We start from the raw sequence: 24,667 nt of genomic DNA on the forward strand, positions 1-24,667 counted from the left end.
GCTGTAATATAGTTCCATACCTGCAGGCTGACAGAGAAAATTGGTAACAAGGGGAAGTTGCCTTATGAAGAATATGCTCATCTTAATCAGAAACATTTTGAATATTTAATAGCCTGCTCTCATATCTAATGTCAAGAGGGTCAGCACAACATTGTGGTGATAATGAATGGATCAGTCATAGAACTCAAAAGGACCACAAGGATCATCTAGTTCAATCCTCTGCAATGTGCAGGAAATCAGTTAAACTATCCCTGAGAAGTGGCTGTCCAGCCTCCTCTTAAAGCCTCCAGAGATGGAGACCCTACAACTTCCATAGGATCATGTATCATGGTAAGCCATAATGTAGTTAGTGTGCTTGTTTGTGGCTTTGCGTTGGTACAAACTCAGCATTGTAGTATGCAATTTGTTTATGGTTTAATGTGTTGTGTGAATTGAGCTGTGGCTTATTCCACAAACTATGGCTTCTTGTGACTTGTGAACCCCTCAATGGACATGTGAGAAATCAGAGGAATTTCTTAGAGGAAAGGTAAAATTAATATATGATCTAGATTTAACAGAAAAAAATGGATGTTAAACATAACTATTTTGTGAATTCCACAGCAATTAGAGTTGGGAACACATGCCTGTAAGCACCAAGTACTCTCAACAATCCAAATGGCATCTGCAGAACTCCCAAATTACCTATTTTAAAAAATTAATTTGATAGATGGCTAATACTTTATAAGAGCATCACATCCTGGCATTAATGAACACTTGTTAATTCTGGGGGAAGAACTGGTCCATCTGCCTGGGCACATTGGATGATACAATGAGGTGGGGTTACCCCTGATTTAAAAGCCATATTCTTGGCATCATTTGGTTTTCCTGCTGGGCTATTCCAAGTAGCCAGGAAGCCTCTTCTCAAACTGGCTTCAACTAACCCATATCTTTCTCCACTGGAGAAAGCATCAAGCAACTAGAGTATCTGCAACTCTGGCGATCTCTTGAAGGGAGCTCACCAAATGTTCTCCACCTCTAGAGAACTAGCTACCTAAGTCAATGAGCTTTACAAAAAGCTTTCTACCATTGCTATTTGATGACTGAGATTAAACAAATTTATATGTGAAATAAATGCTTTGTTTTCACAGGAATGATGGTGCAAAGGTTTATTTTAAGAGCCAAGTTGGTGTGGTGTTTGTTTCAGAGTTTGGGCTAAAGGGCAGATATATTAAACATAGTTAATGTAGGATTTCCCATCCAGAAAAACAAAATTGATTACTTTAAAAAAAGGGGGGGGGGATGTCTAAGAAAACAACAAACAGTGACCTGGCTCAAGACTACAGCAAGGGGCAAAATATTTTAGTCCTCCTACTTAGCTTCATTCATGTCAGGCTCCTGAGGTAGGCTGACTAGAAAATGTTATGTCCAGCTTGGTCCCAGATTTGTAACTTAACAAGTTCTTGCAGCCAACTTTTTGATGGTCAATTCCAGCATGCTCAATTCCCTATCAAATTAAGAGATACTCCCTCCTCTCCTCACACACGACATTGTATGTCAACTCCCTCCCCTCCCCCCCCCATAGTGTACCTTATCTTTTTCTGCACTGTTGCTCCCTCTCCTGGATACAAGCATGCTGTAGAACAGGGTTGGTACACTGCTAGCATTCCAGCTTGCTCCGGCTGTAGTCTCTATGCCTATAAACACACCAAACTATCTCCTGAATGAGGGCAACCAAGTTGCGATTTCACACCTGCACATCCCCATTAGAAACAGCAGTGCTTTGTTTTCTTCATTGGAAGTGCAATGTTGGACTCTGCACGCCACACTGCATACTTCCACAATGACAGCAGTCTCTGGTTGCCCTTTTTTGTTCCTGTTTTGGAGCTGCCACAGGTTTGTAGTATGTGGCACAAGTTTTTTTTTCCTCTTTCCCATTAAAATATAAGTCTAACATATAATTATGGCCATGTCTCCATTTTCCTATATGTGATTCAGTTGCAATGACTAGTTCTTGCCCTCCAAGCAGTCTCATCAATTGCGGTTTTATGGGGAGGGGGGGAAATTGCATGGCAGAGCACTGATAAGACCAGTGTTTCTCAACATTGGCAACTTGAAGATGTGTGGATTTCATGGCTGGCTGGGGAATTCTGGGAGTTGAAGTCCACACATCTTCAAATTGCCAACGTTGAGAAACACTGGATAAGACACTCTGTTTCACACACACACACACACACACACGTTCTCGAATGCATAGATAACAATGTATTTAAAAATCTTGCAACTCACTAAAACGGTTCCCAAAGCAGCATTTCTCAACCAGTAGCATGGTGACTCTCCTGAAATCCAGAAAGCGCTCAAGAGAAAGGCAGCTAAAGTAAAGCCATCAGTCTTCAACTGTGTTAAGACAAAGGAACGGAGCATCATGGTGCAGCCTTTGCTGCAGTTAGGGCCAGGAGCAAGCTTCAATGGGTTTGGGCGTAGAATACCCTCCCTGCAAAGGCTTTGTCTATTTGGGCATCATGTTATCATTAGAGCTTATGGAAAATACGACTTCAACTTCTGCTAGTTCTCATTCATTATCTGGGTGTAGGGAGGGGTTTGTGTCAAGCAAAGACTTCTCCCACAGGGGCAAGCAGGGTTTCAGCCCCAATTGGCTCTTATTTATTTTACAGTTATAGCAGTTGGTCAACAAGGATACTAATAAAAGAATGCTTGTAAACATAGACATGTCCTCAGAAAAAGCAACTTTTTAAAATTCCTGGTTTGTTTCTTTGGTAGAGTGATAAGACATGAAAAGTTGAACCACTGACGTAGATTAATAAATGTGGTGGGAGGAGAGACAATGTTGTGTTAATTTAGGACATTACCCAACTGATGCTTGCATCTATCACAACAAACTAAACACACTTGTATGCAGCATTGTTTCTCCAAAAACAGTGAGATTCATCTTCTCCCCAGATACAAAAACCTACAAAAGCAATTAAATCACAGAAAATGTAAGATTTGGCCTTAAGTTTTGTGAGTAAGAACCATACATCAGAAGCTTTAAGGCATCCTTTTTACTTTTTCAAAATTACAAAAAAGCTAAGGGCAAGGGTAAACTGGTACCAAACAAAAGGACTCCAAAATGTTGCGGCAGACTAAGCCAGGGAGGTGCTTTATAAAATCAAGCAGAGCTTCGATGAATATTTGTGGCCCTGATAGGGACACGGATTTTTCTTTGGCCTTTGTTTCTTGGGTTCAGGTTGGCTGATGATAGGAACAATCTCCATGGCCCGTTTCTTCTGCACTCTGTGAAGAACAATTCTGTAAGTCCCAGTTATTGAGCTGTGGGAATCTCTCCCACAGTTATTCTGAATGTGCCCTTTTGTGATTCCCAAATGGTTCAAAATGATTTTCACCTCAGCCTCTTCCTTTCGGAGGCTTCTGCCCTCTGCCAAAAATTTGGGATCCAGTTTAAAGGGTTCCAAGGGTTTTGGGTATTGCACACCATTCATCCATTCACTATTCATTATGTGAGCAACAGAGCAGCGTTCTGACGGAACCGGTTGCAGGACCGCCCGGATCAGTTTCTGGCAAGATTCGGATAGGTATGGTGGCAAGCTATATACTCCACCAAGAATGCACTTTTTCAGCTTGGCCACTGTGTCTGCCTGAAATGGCATGAGCCCTGTGGTCATGAAATACAGAAGGATTCCTAGGGCCCAGATATCCACGTAAATCCCAATGTAGCTTTCATCTCTGAAAAGTTCTGGAGCAGCATAAGGAGGAGAACCACAGAAAGTGTTCAAGGATTCCTCTTTTTGACTTACTGTGCTGAATCCAAAATCTCCCACCTTCACACATGTGTTACTGGTGTAAAAGACGTTTTCAGCTTTCAGGTCCCGGTGAATTATGTTGTTGTCATGCTGCAGAGTAGAATTGAAAAGTATAGAAAGAAGCAACAGCCAAAGCAGACAGTCTAATTTAGGAAACCAGCTGATTATTGTTCGGGGTTTTCAAACTCTTTATCTGGGCCAAAAATGCACAGACATTTTAATAAAAGCATTAATGCAGAGCAGTGAGGAGTAGTAAAGTATGTTAATGATTCTTCTGTGCAAAATTATCAGCAGGGGTATTTCCATGCAACAGGAAGAGCCAAACCTCTTTAAGGATATTGCAGTCTCTCCCTTGCATTTTCAGCTTCCCCCCCACTCCCAAATCCTAGTACTTTTCTAGTTCTTTTACTTGTAGGAATATAAAGAAAACCTTATATTCAGTTGCTTGCTAAGATATCATACAATTGGGGTTCTATTTTATACACCTTCCCCTCCCAAACAAAAACCTACTAAGTGTCTTTGGACTACAATACTCAGAATTCCCAGCTGGAATGATGATAATGAACTGCCTTCTCCAGTTACTACAGCTGATTCTAGCAGAGTAGCGGGAGCCTTTTTTCTCTCTTGGGAGAGGCCAACCAAACCAACAGTCCTATGAGGAAGACCAGAGGTCATTTGGGTCCCAAGAACAGCCCACTTCCATCATAGCTGGCCATTGTGAGAGCCATGAAGAACTAAGAAATAATAAGAAATCATGGCTGAGGTCTCTTCGTGTCCTTTTCCCTCCCCATCCCCAGTCTCAGCCTTGTTATCCACAAACCCCAAATGTGGTTCCACCCAAAAGTCTTCTACCATCTTGTTCCATGCACCCTGAGTGTTGAACCACCACCATAAACAGACATTTAAAATTGGGGTTTGTAATGATGTAAAACTAAAGAGCTTTACTTCTTGGTGTGTGCAGGTAGGCAGAGATGGCTGGTAACAGGATGATCTTTCTCATCTTCAGTCACAAACCATGGGATGGTCTCATTGCCACTAGGCAAAATATTCCAAGAACAAGATAAGACAGCCTTACTCTCCTTGTCCTTGGCAAAATCACATGAGATGAGGCCACTGAAAACAGGAGCAATTAATTGCACTTTGGAACCTATATAAGCTGGTCAGAAACCCCTATAAGCTGGAACTTAGATGCAAACTTAACCAGGAGGGTGCTGCATATTTGGTGGCTGTGTAGAGGTCTGCTTGCTGTTATTTCTTTGCAGACCCTGGCCTGGCAGAAGAAGTATGAATTCTCTCTCTCCTTTTCTTATTGTCTTCTTATATGCTTACATATTTTTGATTGCTGTCTTGTGTTATGTTATTATGTAATTATTGCCTTGAACTAAAGCCTTAAGCACTCATACAGGTGTGGTCACTATTTTCAAATCCAGAAGTACTTGCAACCCAATCCTGCTGGCCTGGGAACAAGGCAATATGGGGTTCCCAAGGAATATTTGAAAAACCAGTGTTGATATGTTCACCCCAAAACTAGGACAAAATTTTGTATGACCTCCATATTGTTTTGCCAACCAAACCTGAGTTCAATGCTACCCTAGTAGTAGTAATATGGTTGTGCCTCTTTTACACTGAGGCTAAAGTTTCGTACCAGTTTTGTATCAGAAGTGGCTAGAATTGCACATGCAAGGCAGCAATTTCTCTTGATTGCATTATTCTATATACCTTTTCATCACACTTTAAGCCAGGGAATAGCTACTTCAATTAGTCCAAAGGCAAAGCCTTGGTGCAGTATGTCAAAAGTAGCCAGTGCCACTTTTTAATGGTTTAATCATTTAGTTAATTATTTATACTATTATATCATACAACTTTCAAAATGGATGTAATATCTTGTTAGTTTTTAATAAATGAAATTCAAGAAAAGGCTGCAGCTTTTTTCTGTTCCACTGATGAAAAATGGAAGGGTTCTCTACTGATCTCTGATTTCTATTCTCTACTGATGAAAAGAAAAGCCATAGCTTTGTAGAGATCTCTTCTGAGCTCTGTTCTCTACTGATGAAGAGAAAAGCCATAGCTTTGTAGAGATCTCTACTGATCTCTGTTCTCTACTGATGAAAAGAAAAGCCACAACTTTGCAGGCAGGGAGATTAGATGCAGGGAAACTCTAAGTGTGTTGAGTGGCTGGATTAAGTAGGCAACCAAGCTGGGGAAGAACATTGTGGAAAAATTATTGGGTGCCACCTAAGACACCCTGTTGCCTTCTTCACACCTTCCCAGCCTTCTCTGCCTACCTGCACCAATTCCATGCATTGCCTGACACTGCTTCCCCTTCCGGATGTTTCCCAACCGCCTGCTGCTCCACCTGAAGAACTGGAAATCATTTAGAGAAGAGTGACAAGGATGGTGAGGGACTTGGAGGCTAAATCCTATGAAGAACTATTAAAGGAACTGTGTAGGTTTAGCCTAAAGAGGCTAAGGGAAGACATAATAGTCTTTTAGTACAAGAACAGCTGCCCCAGGGAAGAGGTTGTGGATTTATTCTCCATAACACCCAAGGATAGGACAAGAGCCAATGGGGGAAGATCCAAACTCAAAATAAGGAATTTACTGACCATGAGAGCTATTAAGTACTGGAACATCCTACCTCCTGGATAGTTTTTTTCAAGATTGAACCACCATTTGTCTGGAATGGTCTGAGAATTTCAGCTCTGGGTACAGGTCGGACTACAATATCTCCAAAGTCCCTTCCAACCCTACAAGTCTATGATTCTATAAGCAATATAGGAAGACTGGAGGACAGATTGGGAAGCACTGAGGAATGCAATCAGTGCTGGCAGTGCAGATTGGATGCAGGCAGGTTGAGATGGTTTAAGAATATGTGGAGAGGCTGAGGAAGCAGCAGACGAAGAAACCCACAGCAGGTGGACCTGACAGGCAGAGCAACAGGAGCTGTGAAGAACTAGGGAGGAAAAATGATGTGCTGCAGGATTGGGTATGAGCAAGTGGAGATGTTCAAAGGGATGTGGGGTTAAAGAAGGGAGAGGTGAGGAATCAGCTGGGAGACTTTATGGAGGGAAGCAACATCAGACAGATGGGCAGAGATAGTTTGGAAGATGTGAGGAATATTAACTAGGTGTCTTAGGCCACACTCAACAGGCTCCTACCCACCACCACCCCCTAATCAGTGAATATACACTGCTGTGTCACGTATCACTCTTGCCTTCTTCCTTGAATTGAGAAGCCATACCCTGTTTTGAAGCTCCTTCTTTAATTAGGAGATATTTGCAAGAGAAGCCAGTGGTGTGAGCAGGATGTAAGGAAAATGTGTTTGCCACATCTTATGGCAACAGGGTGTGTATGTGGGTCTGTATCTTGCTCTGAGAACTTTGAATCTGAAGAATGAGCTGTAAAAGTTAATCACTGGAAGGAAGATGATAGTGGATGTTCCAAAAAAGACTTAGAACCTGTTGCTGTAGCTATATCCATCTCACTATAATAATTGAACAGAAGAAGTCATAGGTATTAATCTTGTGATATGTACAGCAAAGAGACCCCAAGGGGAAAAAAATTCTGAAACATGATGGGACAAACAGATACGAAATAAATCGTGGTGTTTTGTGTACCTCCCTCCCATGCACAGCTTGACATACAGAGGAGATTTACCAAGGACTCTCTTCTCCTCAAATATCAGATTGAAAGGCAGAGAACTACAGTGTCTTGCCTTCAATGGCAATCACCATTTTTCTAAAAGTTAACACAGTTTTGATCATGGGAAGAATTGTTGCTTGACACTTTACTCCAGTAGGGAAAGCTTGTCTTGCATTCTCTGCTTTCAATGAAAGAAACACCCCAGTAACTGTGAAGGCACTGGAAACACCAAAATGCCCCTGGAAGTCCTCCAGAGGTACTGAACTACCACACCCATCAACCCCAGCCAGCATGGGCAACTGGAAAGGACTCACCATATGTTTGATGGCAGACACAATCTGGGAAAAAATGTGCTTGCTGTCTTCTTCCAATAACTTCCCTTCTCTCATGATTTTAGCAAAAAGTTCCCCTCCACTAGCATACTCCATGACCAGGTACAGTTTGGAGAAGGTCTCCATGACTTCATAAAGCCTGATAATGTTTGGGTGATGCAGCTTCTCCATGCTAGAAATTTCAGAAGAGAGGAGTCTCTGGGTCTTGTGGTCTAATTTACTTTTATCCAGGATCTTGATGGCTACTTTTTCTGGAAAATACCATTTTTATGTTCACATTGTTAGGAAACATGACTAATCTCTTGCTTAGGAAAGAAAGAAAAATACAAAACATTATTCAAGAAGAATTTGAGAAGAATTCTGTCTGCTGAGACCATCAAGAGTTGGTTCAAAGCTCCTTACCACAATTTAACTTAAATCAGCTCCATGTGAATCTGAGCACATATTATTTAACACAACCAGCAGTTTCTAAAGCAGATCTTCTAAAGCACCATGGGAAGTAGATCTTGCCACTTAAAAAGGAAAAATTTAGAAAAGTTGAATTGAAGTAACCTGAGTAGTTCCTTAGATCTCAACCAATTTGTGCACAGTCCTCAAACCGCTAATGTTTACAACCAAGGTTGACACGTGACTGGTATCTCCCTTGATCAGTTAGATATATTTAGCTATCTTGGTCTTTTAATATGATTATCATCTCTAAAGATTAGTAGTGGAGATTACAAAGACTTCTGAACCTAATTTAGTCCTCCAGCATGGACATCCAGCCTGCTTGTGTAACAGCAAAACCCATCACGGGCAGCCTGTAAGCTTCACTCAGTTTTCCTGGATTAAACATGGGACAAAAGAAAAAGACACACAATTTGAGCTGCACTTATAAATTATTCCCATGTTTCAGTTTAGCTGAGCTGAAGTTATTGATTCTCCTGAAATGCTCAACAACCAGCAAAAGTGTAGATCTGAACTGAGGCAAGTTTATGTATGTAAACATTGCAATGTAAGCTGCTGGTTGATAAAGACTTTGCAGACCTGTGAATTAAAAGAACGTTCACAACCTCTTTGCCTTACACGAAACTCAGTGATCCAGCACAAGAGCTGCATGAAGATGATCCCAAGTTATTTTACACAAAATAACATTCACACTCTACCCACTTTTTTGGCCCTCTTAATTAACTGCACTGATTAACAGACAAATACTATGCACTAGCAAACTGTAAGGAGAATAGGCTATCTCAGCAGAGATCTATTTCAGGACGGTTTACAAAGTATGTTAAAAGGACAGTCAACGCATATTTTAATCTTTCAGCTTTGGCATTAACTGGGATGATTCAGTCTCGGTTATTGCTTTCAGGACATACCTTTTCAATACACATATGGGAGATACATATGACACAGGACATCTACACACAACCTAACACTTATCTGTCTCCATTCTACGTGCCTTCTCTTTGGCCCGCATAAACCCTCCATAAACTCAAGTTCCACCCACTGCATTGTTCTTACCTTTTGTCAGAGAGTGTATTCCAAGTTTCACTTGGGAGAAGTTCCCACTTCCAATTTTACCTCTGATGCTGTAAAACCCAACCCTCTTCCCCAGAGTTAATTCTTTTACCACTTTTTCATCCTGGGACATATCCAGAATGAGTTTCTCAAATGGGGTCAGATGGTGCTGGTTGCCTGGTTCATCTTCTGTGTACACAACTTTCTTAGAATGGTTCTCTCCGCTATCTTCCTGACTCCATCTAGCATTCTGGTGGCTCCCTGGACCTCCATTGCAATAAACTGTGGTCATAGTCCAGGGAAAGTCACATATCCATGGAATATAATAAACTGATCCCAAGGATATCTCAAGAAAGAATCTGCAACAGCAGAAGCAAGCATGAGTTCAAGACCAGTTCAGCATCGACTTTATGTGAAACGTGTTTTCTGTGGTAGCAAGATATTGCAAGTTTCTTCTGATTAAAGTTGATGGATGAAATAGACCCATTTGCATCCAATGTTAACTAGCCATTTTTACCTGCCAAAGAAGATAGTGGTGGTTGTGGCATGCAGCCTTAATGAAAGATTTGCAATCAAAGCTACAAACTCATCATCACCAAAACAAGGAATAGTGGTGCACCCAATTTAACCCTTTTGTAGCACTCAGGTTTCAAGACACCCACCGTTCACACAACTCAGGTGCTGCTGATTCTGAATACATTCTGATCCCTTAGAACAGCTGATTACATCAAAATAGGAGGAGGAAGGAGTATTAGATATGTTTGCCGCCTTGAGTTATTTATAACAATAATCAAGGTGGGATAAAAAAAAATCTAAAAAAAAAAAGAGGGGTGATGGGTGGAAGTTCTTCTCTTGATTCAGGTCTCAGCCCAAGAACTGAAAGCTGGAATATTCGTTATTATGTCCTTTGGTCAGCAATGTTTTTACTCTGATTTGGAAATGCTTGGGCACTCTTGCAAAACTCTGCTGTCAAAATCTCACCTGTGTTCCTTTTCATTGCCACTGAGGGAAAAAGGCTGACACCAGAGGATACTAGGAAGACCGTAAGCCGCTCTCTGGCCCAAGAGGCTGAGGGAAAGAAAAAAAAGTTATCCGCCACTGCAGTCACATGGAAGGGCAGTGAATGATCAAATAAGGACTGTCTTTTCAACCCTCCTCAGTTTAGAAGAAGGCTTCCTTTCATATTTCCAGTCTTCTCCAAATGTTGCCAGTTGCATGTCTTCCTAAAAGGAAAGAGATGCAGAGAAAGTTGGTCAGGTTTTGCATATCCCTCCTGAGAGGAGTTGATTTCTTCTCTCTTTTCCTCTTAAATTCCTTCTCAATTTAATAATTTAATTAAAGTTTAGAGCTGATAAAGACCAGATTCACACACTGCACAAAGCCAAGCATGGGCAATCATCAACTGGCAATCTGTGTGTGATTCATACCTCTAGATTATACTACCAAAATCTGAAGGCAACATTGCCGATGTTCAGCAACAAAATGGGGGGGGGGAGAATTGGCAACATAAGGAATGAAATGGGTGCTTTACACATCAGTGACCTTCAAGGCACCCATGTCTTCTTGATAATATCTATAGAATAAACTACAATGAATTGTACTGAATAATCCACAAAAAAGTGGTTTACTATCTACAGAAGCTCACTCCAGATGATATGTTAAATAAACCAAATCAGAGTCTGCCTGAGCAAAATGTGGGACTCAATCTGAGGACGGAACATTTAGGAATTTTAAAAGTACGCATTTCTGACATGTAAATGCAAAAATCCCACCACTTTTTCCATGAAAAGTGTATATTTACTTATTCATTTATCAAACACATTTCTACCCCACCACAATCAAAGTGATTCTTGATGGCTTACATAGAATATAACCAAAAACCATTTCAAATTCCCATGGCCACATATTAAACAAAAACAAACAAATAACAATGGTAAAAGCATCAATCAGCCAAAGCCCAACCGAAAAAAAACAATAAAAAGACAAAAAAAGATGGGATCACATTCTGATATTAATACGTACAGTTTGTTTTCTAATGGTGGCAGGTCATCTTAAGACTGCAGTATAAGCAGTTTATGTAGCTTCCTCACTATCTTCTATCAGGAAAGATTCCACTGAAGCAATACTTTCCCCTTATTTTCCTCTTATGTGTATTCCTTGCATTTTGAGCAGTTGGTTAGAACACTAACTTTCTTTCACTTGTAAAAGAATAGTTTTGCAAAACATACCACCTCTTCCAAATCACCAGTCTGATAGACATCTCACATGACAATCTGATACAGACATTCAATTTGAAGAATCAGTTAAGTCTGTCATTGTGATATGTAAGTACTATTTATAGCTTAACATGTGAATCCAGCTAATTGTAGCTTATCAACAAACCGTGACTTAATGCAATGTACAGACCCCATCAATGTTGGGATTTTAGCCAAAGGAATTGTGAATTTAGATTCCTACTCAACCATTAGATCTTTGGATGATCTTGGTCTGCTCACTCCCTCCCAAATAAATTGTACCAAAAAACTGCTATAGGAAAAAACAGCGGTGAACATGGAAGTTTATTACATGCAATCACTCTGAGGTTCCTGTAGAAAAGGCGAAATGAAAAATGAAATCAATCTATTGTATGACCTACAGGTTAAAAGAATCATGAGTAATGCAATGATATGTAAAGACATGTACCTTAAGGACCCACCATAACTGGGATTGATGATATAGCACTCATTAACTATTCACAACATATCTTAATGGCATCTGAAGAAGTCCCCAGTAAAATAAATACATTGTTGCTTTTTAAATTATATGTAGCTGAAGTCTCATAAAATCAACACAACTTGTGAGATTTTAGCATTCTCATGAGAGATCTCCAGGATTAAAATTACAGGATTTGTCATCCCTCTTAACATTTTGTAAGTCCCTCAAGACCTGGCTATGTGATCAGGCCTGGGGTTCCCAGGGGGACCAGGGAGATTTTACGATGGCGCCCTTATTAATTTTATCCCCTCCTGTTTTGTGTGTTTTTACTGTTTTTTATATGTAGTTGTTTTTATGTATTTATTTCTTTAATTGTTGTATGCCGCTCAGAGTCACCTTGTATGAGATGGGTGGCTATATAAACATGATAAATAATAATGATAAATAATAATCTATTTTCTATATTTTGTTCCCTTTACCATTATATGAGACTGTGATAATGCTTGGTACCTGAATAGATTGCTGCGCTCTGTGGTACAAAGGCAATCCTAGCATTTCTTGCCCATTTATCTGTGTGTGTGGGTGTGCACACGCGCGTGCGTGCACACCTTTAAGTCAGTCTTGACTCCTGGCAACTGCCTGGACAAGTAACTGCAGTTTTCTTGGCAAGATTTCAGAAGTGGTTTGCCATTGCCTATTTCCTAGGGCCAAGAGAGAGTGACCGCCCCAAGGACTTCCAACTGGCTTTGTGCCTAAGGACGGACGGACGAACTCACGGTCTCCTGGTTTCTAGCCTGCTGCCTTAACCACTACACCCAATGGACTCTCTTGCAGACCTGTAGGACTCCTATTCTCACTCTTCTAATTATGCCCAGGTGTTACCATTTAAAGCTTCCTACAAAAGTGCTTAAACAGTGCCAGCAGAAAAACCAAATTTAGTGGTGACTTGTGCAGAGAGACACAGGGCCAAGATGAGATTTTACTATTAGGCTCATTGCTCCTTATTGGCCCAACCTTCAATCATATACTCCATCTGATTTAGATGGCATGCAATCATCACTGTTTTGTTTTTAAACAAAAAAAGTTGCATCACTGCAAAGCTCTTAAAGTGCTCAGGATTTTTGGATTTCTGACAAAGCAAAACTAGCCACTTAGCATACTGTTTGCAGATAAAGAGGTTATAAATAGTACAGCAACATAAGGACAAGGCTGCTTAGAACAGCAGCTACAGATAGTCACAGCAGCTATTTTTGCAGTTCTGTTTCACTGCTATTAATCCCAGCAGACATGCCAAATTCAGTTTTAATAAATGTGCATCATGGATATCAGAGCACACATACTGTTACATAATCAGTACACATGCTTAAGCTTCTAACAAAAGATTGTGGATCAATTAATGACTACAGCATTACAAAGCACCAGAACATTTATCCGATCTTTTAGATAAAGCTCCCCGCTTACTCTTTTGCTTAATGTATTCTTTATTTGTATCATGTTTGCTCTGGTGAATTAGGAGAGTTGAGAACAACTGGAGAAGAAACAGAGTTGGACTCTAATTGAGCAAGTCCAGGTGAGATGCCCAGGGCCTGGTCTTGTGATGTTACCTGGGATGAGTGTGAGTCGGTGACTCCCAATAAAGTGGACAGGAGCCTCCAAACTGTGTGTTCGGTCGCTTGTTAATTAGGACCAGATCCCTCCTGAATTGTCAGAGGCACCCAGGAGATGACCTACTATTGGGTCCATACAGTGGTATTGGCTTCTTTAAGAGAAAGGTGATGCCTTCAGCCCTGAAGAAGGCAGGGGTGCACCCCCTCCTGAAGAGGCTACCCTTGGACCCAGCAATTTTGGACAATCATAATCCTGTCTTCAACTTTCCCTTTTTAGGGAAGGTTGTTGAGAAGGTGATCAGACAGTAGTTGCAGAGGATCCTGGAGGAAGCAAAATATCTGGACCTTTTTCTGTCGCGCTTCAGGCCGAGATACAATACGAAGACAGCATTAGTCATGCTTGTCAATGACTTCTGGCAGAGCTGGGATGGGAGTGGTGCTTCCATCCTTGTGCTCTTTGATCTCTTGACGGCTTTCGATACCATTGATCATGGTACTCTTCTAGGTTGGCTGCAGGGTTTGGGAGCCACTGCATTACAGTGGTTCTCCTTTCTTCACAGTCAGTTCCAGTCACTGTTGACAAGAAGGGAGAGGATGCACCCTCAGCTGTCATTTGTGGCGTGCTTCAGGGTCAATGCTCTGTTCCCTTCTGTTTAACATCCACATGAAACCACTGGCTGAGGTCATTTGCTGATTTGAGATTGGGTATCATCAATAAGCTGATGATAGCAAGACATACATTTCAACCCCAGCCTGGCCAAGGTATGCTATCAATATCCTGTCCCTGTGTCTGGAGGTTATGTGGGTTTGGATGGGGAGGAACAGACTCAAACTCAATCTGACCAAATGGCTGTGGAAATTAGAGTCCCCTAGATCTGGGGATTTTTCATCTTTAATTTTGGATGGGACTACACTTAATCATTTGAGCCTAGTGTGCAATTTGGGGGTTGCCTTGGACTCACAGCTCCTGCTTAAAGAGCAGGTGGCAGCAGCGGCCAAGAAGGACTTTGTACAGCTCTCTGGTGTGCCAGTTGCATCTGTTCCTGGATCATGAGCCCTGACAGTCACTATGTGTGTGTGTGTGTGTGTAATATTAAGACTTTTAAAAAAGATTAAAATTTAATACAAACTAATATAAAGAAGAAAAGAGAAAAAGAGAGAGCAAAAAGTGCAAGAAAAGAAAAAAAGTTAAAGAAAAATAGAAAAGAAAAAAGATACAAAGAAGTGGCTTCCGATATTCTTCACTGCAGTTATAAGTACAATTATACTTTAACCTCTCTCTAAAGTTACATCATAGTACTCTTCTCTCTATAATCTCTCCTGTCTAATCATCAAAATCATAAATCACAAGTTCATTTTTTTCATTTTTACACAAAAAGTCCATAAGAGTTTTCCAGTCACCAGTAAATGTAGTGTCTTTTCCCTAATCAAAGAAGTCAGTTTATCCATCTCAGCAAGATCTGTCAATTTCACCAACCATTCCTCCATGGTGGGTAGCATTGAATCTTTTCATCTCTGTGCATATAATAATCTTTCCACAGAAATCATATATTGAAATAATCTTCCATGACTTTTTTCTAACTCTTTATCCATTAGTCCTAAAAAGAAAAGTTCTGGCTTCAATTGAATATTAATCTTTAAATCCTCTGTATCAAAGTATGCATTTGAATCCAAATTTCTTTAGCTTTTTTACATGTCTACCAAGCATGACAAAATGTCCCTTCATGTTGTTCACGCTTCCAACATACATTTGAAGCGCCTTTATATATTCTAGATACTTTCTCTGGCATCATATACCAATGATGGCCTAGACAGTCACTTATGCCCTCATCACCTCACAGTTAGACCATTGCAATGTGTACTACATGGGGGTGTCCTTGAAGACCACTCATTATTGTATTTTTATTGTATTTTTATACTATTTTTACTGCATTAAAAAAAAATTTTTATTCTAAACCGCCCAGAGTCACTTCCTAGTGAGATAGGTGGTGACCAAATTTTAAATAAATAAATAAATAAATAAATAAACAAGCAAGGAAGCAAGCAAGCTACAGCTGGTCCAGAATGAGCTGCGCATGCAGCAATAGGCATGTCCCACTATGCCCATGTGATATCACTGCTTCATGAGCTGCCCTGGTTGCCAGTGAGCTTCCAGATGCAGGTGGAACCATATCCAGGTTATGTTGATGGTTGTTTGTGGTTTATCTTATGTATTTATTGTTATCTTGTTGCTATGTTGTGTTTTTACCTGTTGTTAGCCACCCAAAGCCATAACAATGAGATTGGCAGCTGTAACTTCCATGGTTTCTGCCTCTCTGGTAAGATCGGGTAGAACTGGTGGCTTTAGTTCCCAACAGTGAAACAATGCCACTTACTGGGACTCAGGAAGCGTACCTTGACTGTGGAGACACCTGCCCTGTGGAACAGCATCCTCCCAGAGATCCACGTAGCTTCTACTCGTTAGGGTTCCGGAACTCTTCAAAAAACTGGTTGTTCTCCTAAGCCTGAGACCATGTTGGGTGTGCTTTATTTCTGTAGTATATGAATTGTCTTGTCTGATCATAGATTTCTTTTTCAGATGATAATGATGATTTTAAATACAAGGTGCCCAGAGTTACTCTGCAGTCGGGTGGTCTTTAAATCTAATACCGGTTGGTCCTCCCCTAATGACCACAGTTGGGACTGGAATCTATCAGAACAACATCTCCAAAAGTGTACTCAAATTTTGTGCTAACACTTGTCCCTTGCAGCATCTCATACAGGACTCAGTTTTGGTAAAATTATACTTAGGAAGGTCTGGCTTTTAAACACAAAATATTTTAAACAATGTTTTTTTTGTATGAGCAGAGATATAAAGGTTCCGTTAGTAAATAACATTTATTATGGACATTTGACAAACAACAATGAATTTGTTTAAGAGGCACCTGGAAATGGGATCAACATCTGGTTTATAAAACAACATGCTTTCCCAATCTGGTTGTTTCTAACTTCTCCTCCTACCATCCCTCACTAACATAGTTTCAACTAACACTACATATTTGCCTCTACCTTGCTGTCAAACCTGTAATGAACTGAAGTTGGACGGGGAGCAAATTTTATTAAATAAACATTTTCCTCCTATTGTTAGCATGAACTTTCCATCTAAAGGACTTACATCCATAGAAACCTAAGACTCTACCAGGCAATTAGAAGTAGGAATGAGGACTGCTTGAATGGTTGCCTTTAGAGGTCTGCATCTGGCCTATTCACTTGTCCCACAGAACCCCCAACTTAGGCCTTCTTGGTCCCCAGATGAAAAAAGGGACAAGGAACCAAACTGGACCCAGATTTTCAGGCACAATTCTGATTCAATCACCAGTACCGCCCTAAAGGGAGAAGATGTCAGACAGCTGGGGTCAATGAAGTGGTTTTGCTAGTTACCTACATTTTTCCCAGAGGGTGAAGGTGTTGGGCAGCCAATGCCATTCTGTGCAAGGTGAAGATCACAGGGCTAGCTCCTGATCTTAAGGCCCCACCTGACAGCATTTAGCCTGCCTGGTCAAGATGGATGCTGAATCTCTTCCCTGAAGTGGATCCAGTTTCCAATGCCTACTTTAAATTAATGCATTACAGTACATATGGATGATTACCAGAGTTTGAACTGTAAGTGATGAATTCTTTCATGTAAACTTAGTTGCACTGAATGAATCCAGTTCTCATTATCACAGGAGGAAAAACAAGAATAATTGCTTACAGTTCCGGTTTTTCCTTTTTCAACTTGTCTTAAGAAGTCCCAAGAGTTTTAACTTAGTTTAATTTAACTGTGCTAAATTTAACTCAATTTCACTTTAATTTGCTATGGATACTTCACTAGAAACAGGTATGATATTTTGGAACAGATGCATTTTTTCTCAGTTTAACACAAAGATAACAACTGTCTAGCTCAGGAACATACTGGTTCTTTTCTGTCTTAAAATGTGATTTTATTTTTGTTAAAGCACCTCAAATTACTGGGAAGGTTTTCCATCCATCACTATATACAATTGAATAAAATTGAGCCCAGAGCTCATCCAGTTTTCAACTGTACTATGAAAACGCAGCCGAAGAAAAATAGCAATTTCAAGCAAATTCCTTGGTGTGACTTGCATTGCAATTACCAACCTACTAGCGATATTTCTTTGACAAGCTTTTAATCTCTGGGTCAAGTTAGCAAGGAGGGGTTTTTAAGCAATCTGCTGCAATCATGTCAACTTTCATTGCTTTTAACTCAAGGAGAAGTAATTTGCAACAGGGTATGTTTAACGTGGACAGCTGAATAATTTCTTTGCCTCTTTTGAAGACGCATGAATTTCAGAGCAATCTTCAAGGTAAAAAATGAAGCAGCAATGTCTTTCCCATAAGATACCTTACAGATATGATGACCTTCAACTCCCGTTCTTCTTTGCCAGCAGAGAGGGCAGTCACTTATGGAACACGCAGAGGAGTCTTGGAAACATTGTAATAATAATAATAATTGTGTGTGTGTGCGTGCCTTTGAGTCAGTGTTTGACTCCTGGTGACCGCCTGTACAAGTCCCTGCAGTTTTCTTGGCATGGTTTTTCGGAAGTGGTTTGCCATTGCCCTCTTCCTAGGGCCAAGAGAGAGTGACTGGCTCAAAGTCAACCAGCTGGTTTTGCGTCTAGGCAGGACTAGAACTTGCATTCTCCGGGTTTCTAGCCTGGTGCTTTAACCACCAAATAGTTATAGTAATATAAACTGACAAGTTGACTAGTTAAATCTCTTACTGTTTTGAATGTTTTATTTATTTTCTTCCCTTCCTTCTGCCCCTGTCTAATGCATGTATTTCACTCAGGGAGGTTTGCAATTTTTAAAATCAATATAATGTTTAAAATCAAGTCCATGGAAACAGGGTAACATCTAACTCCAGGTGTAGAGTTCAATCAAAAGCTGGTTTTAAGTTAGGCTTCAAAACAGCTATTGCGTTGTTTTCAAGGCATACAAAAACATGAAAGAGCACAGCCTCTTTTTATTTAAATAATATTTATTAAGTATTGTGCTCCCTTCTTAAAAGCTGCAGCTACTTTGCATGAAAAGGCACACAGCTGCTGCCTCCTTCTCATCTGATCCTCTCATGTTTGTATTTTTTTCCTTTGATCACATTCACCAACCTTTCTCCCACTTCTTTGAAAATCAAAGTACACAGCCACAAAAATGTGGGAGTCTAATAAATAGAAAATATTTTAAATTAACTCCTTCCCTGGCCCACGTTTCCCCTGTTCTTTGAAGTATCTTTGTATCTACCAAAGGTGAAATGGAAGAGATGGGATCTTTTATAATAGCCGTTTTCACTTCTTTCAATATTCTCACACTATTCCTTTCTCATAACAACACGACCTTTCTACCAGCATTTGCATATCTTAAAATTTCCCCTCCTTTAATAAACATTCTCCCAAGCTACAGAATTTGCCCACTTGCTCTAGTTTTTTGCCATTTATATCTAACTTGCAATTGTTTACTCCATTTCCTTTTCAAACACAATTACCTTGGTCTTTAATGCATTAATTTTCAGATCCATACAGAGGCACTATCATACAATCTGTGAAACATTTGTGGCAAATCATTTTGGGCTCTCAGCCAACAGTACAGCAACATCTGCATACCAAAGTACACAAACATTCATAACCTCAACTAACACACCTTTAATATCACCAGAACCATTTCTTATACATTTACCCAAAAATACATTAAACAACCAAGGGACATCCAATATCTTGCCTCAGTCTATGCCTAATCTTGAACCACTAGCTAAGCATTCCATTTATTCTCACCCGTGCTTATTTCAATCAAGTGCCAGTCTTAATCACTCTCATCAACCAACCTCCAATTTCTATTTTATAATATTTTAGCCCAAAGGAAAGAAGAACCAAAAGGATAAGAAGTAAGTTTTTAACAAGTAGCGGGTGGTTCAAATAAAATTAGGCAACAACAAAAGGGACACCATAATAGTTGGGCTTACAAAAAACTAGGGGTAGCCCTGCCTATAACAGCCAAATATGAAAGCCAAGAATTGCACATGCTCTCTAGTTTAAGCTTGGGTATTTCTTGGAAAAAGAGCTTGCTTTTAGGTATCCATAAACGTAGTTCTCTGAAATGCAAGACTGCTGTATTATGAAAAGAGACACACTTAAACCAATTGCTCTACTAGAATTAAATAAAAGCTCCTGAAGCTTTTAACTGAATAGCCATGCATGGAAAAAAGAAAATCCCCAGTATTGTTGCTAGATATGTTCCCAGTGAATACACTGAAATACACCCATGCTCTGCCTAGCCCTCGCCAGTTACAATTTGCACCCGTTTACATCAAGGCCCAACTTTTCGGCAGTGCAGATCCAGCATCACATCTTTGCAAAGAAAAGCAACTTCCTCTACCTTCAGAATCCCAAGGAAATGTTGCATACTGAGAATCCAGACTACAGTGGAAATTCTGAGATTGCTACCTGGTCTTTAAAGCGCAAGAGAGTCCGTAAGCTAACATTGGTTATCCCAAGATTCAAAAGAGCTAAAGCTATTTTCATATGCATGATCGTACACTCCTCATGGCATTTCATTTTCAGTGCATACAATTAGTTGACTCCTTTGTTGCTTCGGCAACTATATTTGTAGGAAAAAGAGACTGATGAAGAGTAAGCTGATTTTCCCCACTATGATAAAGAGTAAGATGGCAAGAGAAGGGTGCAAGGAATCCTACTGCAGATTTAATACTTCTTCTGGATTACATACTGAGCCAGTTGGAATATCACACCAAAGCTCAGTTCACTGTCATAAGAATAAAGTACAGGAAGCCAAAAGCTGGGTTCATAGACATCCTGTTCTCACAACATTCTTAGCTGGGACCATGGCAGATGAAGTATGTTAGAAGCCCTGTCAGCTAATGAATTCAGCTACATCAGGGTAATACTAATTCCACCCACTTGATGGATCTTAGGAATGCTTAAACCCAGTAACTTTTGCACAGTCCTTCAAGAAAAAGAGATGGAGATTCTAACTCTTTGCTGCCTGTTAGTGGTTGAGTGGATTGTTGCAGCCCAGATCTTTAAAGAAATATTCCATCTTCTACACCACAGCAGGTGATTAATCTCAGGTGAGGAGTCTCCTTCAAGGCAAAATGTAAGAACCCTGGTCTGCACCACCTTTTAAAAAAAATACATAGATTTGGTAGTCTTGTTGGAGAGGAGACAGGAAGCTTGAACTTTCCATTCTAACTCTAACCCTTCCTGATGATGAACTACCATTTCCAGCATCTTCTGCTAAGAACTGAATGTGACCTCAGAATGCATCCAGTGCCCCAACAATTTGGAAAGGGGTTCCTTTTAGTGAATCCCATGCCACTGATCCCAGATATTATTTCCTACTTCTTTGTACTGATGAGCTAATCCTGAAATTGGATCAATCTGTGCGAATTAACATCTCAGTGGAGTCACAGTTGTCAGGACAACAAACAGAAAATGTATTGTTATTAATCCTCTTGGAACAAATCTAGGTTCATATAGTACTAGCCAATCATATGTTATCAGGAAAACCTAACAAATACCTTTTGTTTTTCATGTTGTAGGTTTTTTTTTAATCTCAGGAAGCTGAACAACAAAGGATACCCATGTTCTTTAAGAAATGGGCTATCCATTATAACTCCTGTCTGCTAAGCCAATGTTTTTCAACCTCAGCAACTTTAAGAAGTGTGGACTTCAACTTCCAGAATCCACCAGCCAGCATGGGGAATTCCAGCTAGAGAATTCTGGGAGTTGAAGTCCACACATCTTAAAGTTGCTGAGGTTGAGAAACACTGTGCTAAGCAATGTGGCAATAAAGTACTAAAGGGATTCAGATAGTCTGGATGGATTCAGATTCTCTATACCTGGTTTGTCCAACAAAGACAAGCTGAATGATTGTGATATTTGGGGTAAGTATGAGACAGCCCTTTCATGGAAAAATGAATTCAAAACTCTTCCAATCATGTAGCATTCAGGAAGTAAGGAGAGTCCTTGCCCTTACAGAGAACAAATTCATTAGCCCTGTCAGCTAATGAATTCAGCTACATCAGGGTAATACTAATTCCACCCACTTGATAGATCTTAGGAATTTTAGGTTTCAAGTCCTCCTCAGTATGAAGAGTAGTTTGCTATACAACAGGAAGTGTACTTCTAGAACCAACATAAGCCCAAAGACGTCTTGGGGCATCCAATCCATTACCCAGTTCTTTGGATTCTAGTCACTCAGCCAAAAAGCCACAAGTTCAAAATGAGGCACATCTATCCATGTATCCAGGGGATACTTTAACCTGACACTACCCGGGTAGTGATGGGATCTGATTATGACAGTAATCAATGCACCACTGAGAGACTTAAAAGGCCAAATTGAAGACAGATCATTTTGGAGAGAACGTGATTGCTAAGAATCAACACTGACTTGATCCATCACCTAGGCAGCCTTCTCCAACATGGTGTCCTCTAAATGGGTAGATCAAACCTGGCTGGACATTATGGAAGCTGAAGGCTGATCTAGCTGCTTCCAACTGCTGAACAGAACTCCTGCTTCCATGCCGCTACAGAGTGGATATCTCCTTAAGTGATGCCGGCAAAACCACAAAATGCACGCTAAATAAGCAACAGAGCTGTGCTTCTCAATCACAGAGAAGGAAGAGGAAGAAAACAGGGAGAACAACTTTCTTGAGAAGTTTGATAATGCTCCCAGCCAACGACACCTGAAGTCAGATGATTCGTAGCATGAGACAAATCCAACAGTGGCATACAAGAATATAGTCAGATTGTGCCACTTAGGCCCAATCAAAGGTATTTATCTCCATCAATACCACATTCTCCTGTGCATAGACTTCTCTGCTTTATAGCGCTGATCATTCTTCAAGGGAGTGCATATCTTTCCAGTAGTTTACACATAGTGCAATATCACTGCAGATACTCCCTCTCCCCCTCTCTTTCCCCTGTCAAGGAAGTATTCCCTCCCCTTCTTTTGCAATAATTATGGACCTATTTTAAAACATCATCTGGGAAGTTCACAGAACTTTGTTTTCCTGCATGGATTCCTCTTGCTTAGGGAGGTTATTATTCAGGGGAACTTTACACACACAAAGAGACTTTATAGCCCAGGAACTTCATGTCATATAACAAAACTAATATTACAAATGAAAAATAACATTACTAATTATATGACCAGCCTGGGTTCAAAATGAATTGTAATAATAATGGAAAATCATCTTTACAATATAGAACTTCAGACCTACCTAAGATAAGCACAGCCTAAAAACTTGACCAAACATATTAAAATAAAATTCGTGCATCCAAAAGGTACGTGCATTCACAGGCAGCTTCATAGGTCTCCTGTATGTGCACCAGTTAACTGTAAGGGTGACACAGACATGCATGTATGTATTTTCATATTAGGAAAATGCAGCTCTGTAAATTGGGGAGAAAAAAATCCCAGAACAAGGATGACAAACCACTTCTACCTGATTGGCAAGAAAACAACCGGAGGAAGCTGGACTTGAAGCAATTTCACATAATGGGCCAACTGCGATTCTGCAGAGCCACAAAAGCTCTCCGGCCCTTAAGCCCCACAAGCGGAGAGATGGGATGGTCAGCATTTCTGTGGAATCCTTCCTTTAGCAAAGATAAAGCATTGCCCTTAGTTGCCCAAGACAAAGAGCAAGCTTGCCACCCGAGCAAAGTTCCCTAGTTCTTTCTAGTTGCTAACCGAGAAGCCGAATAAAATACAGCGCCTTCGGTTTAAGATACGAGACGGAAGGCAGGCGGCGCCGGGAAGGTTCGCCTCCCCATCCTCGAGGGCAGGTTCCTTATTCGTACGGATGAAGACAAGGTGGGGAGGGGACCCCGAGGCGACCCCGGACGCGCCCAGGTGGCGCGCGGCGGAGCTCCGACTTACTTCCCCACCTCCAAAGAGCCGCACGGTCCCCGCTCGCCCCGCCGGCCGGCGAACGAAGCCGTCCGGAGGAGGGAGGAGACCAAGAGCAGCCCCCGCCTCGCCCGCCGCCAGCCGTTCAGGGCAGTGCCCCCGAGCCGGGCGGCCGGCCGCCAGCCGACGAGGCTCCCCTGCCTCGCGCGCCGCTGCCGCGAGTCGCGCCCGCGGAAAGGCCGGAAGGGCCGGGAGGGCCGGGCGCGGGCAGCGCCGGGGGAGCAGCCGTGCCCGGGACGCGTCCGGCCGCGGGGGGCTGGCTGCGGAGGGGCGCTCCCCGGGTCGCGGTTCTGCCTGCTTTAGTGCGCGGGGGGCCATTAACGGGCAGCTGATCCGCAGCCGCTCCATTTCGTCAAACAAAAGCAAAACCCTCGCTTTGGCTCCGCGGGAAGAACCGGGCCTCAGATGGGGACTTACGTTTTTCCCCCGACCGGTTGTCCGATGTTGCGGGATTCGGCAGCGCTAGCTCACGGACGCGGCCGAGGATGAGGCGGCTTGTGATCAGAAGGGAAGAGGAGCCGTCCAGCGTGGCGCCCAAGGCTGGCGCGGCCCGTTAAGCTGCGCCCGCCCTCGCCAACTGCGGGAGAGCTGGATCCCCGCGGAAAACCATCAGCCGCGTGAGCGCGAGGGCGCCTTCGCCCTGATGCTCCTGAACATGCGCTCAGGGGCCTCGTGCTGTGCCTGACATGAAGGTGCCGCAACCAGACAGCTTCATCCTCCTCGATTTCCCTAATCCCCTTTAAAGCCGCCAGACTGGCAGCTGTTGCACTTCTGGAACTCGAGAGCCGGTGTGTGCCGGGTGAAAAAAGGGCTTCTTTGTCTCTGCCCCGTCTTTGCTTACCTGAGCCACCGTTTCAGGTATGGCTTTCGGGGGTGAGTTCTGGCAAAAAGTTATATACGTGTCTCAAGCCTGACATGCTGCCGCTGTTTTGAACTGCAGCTGCCTGTGGTCCTAGGACTTTGACTCACGACCAGGAAGAACAAGAGGGCTGGAGTCAAAACCGAGGAGTTTAAAAGACTTTACTCAATGCCCCAGCCTCACTGTGAACACCTGGACAGTTCCTTTTAGATTGTACTTTTTAAAAAATCCATAAATCGTATAGAAGATCAGATGGTAGCATTGCAACAGCCTCCC

The 24,667-nt window shown here is 41.6% G+C and overlaps 1 protein-coding gene across 4 annotated transcripts; it reads right to left on the bottom strand.

Moving 5' to 3' along the window:
* Nucleotides 1–3,018: 3,018 nt before the first annotated feature.
* On the bottom strand, nucleotides 3,019–24,478 carry NIM1K (NIM1 serine/threonine protein kinase). Of its 4 annotated transcripts, XM_007430458.4 has the most exons (5): nucleotides 23,950–24,478; nucleotides 10,250–10,491; nucleotides 9,272–9,785; nucleotides 7,754–8,022; nucleotides 3,019–3,887 (listed from the first exon to the last, which is right to left on the bottom strand). In XM_007430458.4, exons 3-5 carry the CDS (start codon nucleotides 9,558–9,560, stop codon nucleotides 3,138–3,140), a joined length of 1,308 nt encoding a protein of 435 aa, XP_007430520.2. In that variant the 5' UTR covers nucleotides 9,561–9,785; nucleotides 10,250–10,491; nucleotides 23,950–24,478; the 3' UTR covers nucleotides 3,019–3,137. The 4 variants fall into 4 exon arrangements, with proteins under 4 accessions (XP_007430520.2, XP_025023867.2, XP_007430521.2 ...); XM_025168099.2 differs by having other exon boundaries at nucleotides 9,272–10,491; nucleotides 24,374–24,475; XM_007430459.4 differs by lacking the exon at nucleotides 23,950–24,478 and adding an exon at nucleotides 23,503–23,713 and having other exon boundaries at nucleotides 9,272–10,491.
* Nucleotides 24,479–24,667: the final 189 nt, after the last annotated feature.

The sequence above is a fragment of the Python bivittatus genome, unplaced genomic scaffold, assembly GCF_059951505.1.
Source record: "Python bivittatus isolate LINGU-HERP-01145 unplaced genomic scaffold, Pbiv_v1 ctg000570_np1212, whole genome shotgun sequence".
In the NCBI taxonomy this organism is placed as follows: Eukaryota; Metazoa; Chordata; class Lepidosauria; order Squamata; family Pythonidae; genus Python; species Python bivittatus.

What these genes read in the sequence shown, in the direction of transcription:
- NIM1K (XM_007430458.4), bottom strand. Translation starts at nt 9,560, where the DNA reads ATGACCACAGTTTATTGCAATGGAGGTCCAGGGAGCCACCAGAATGCT. An exon ending in AATACACTCTCTGACAAAAG is followed by an intron (nt 8,023 to 9,271) that starts GTAAGAACAATG and finishes GGTATTTTCCAG; the next exon opens with AAAAAGTAGCCATCAAGATC. An exon ending in TGTCTGCCATCAAACATATG is followed by an intron (nt 3,888 to 7,753) that starts GTGAGTCCTTTC and finishes TCTACTCTGCAG; the next exon opens with CATGACAACAACATAATTCA.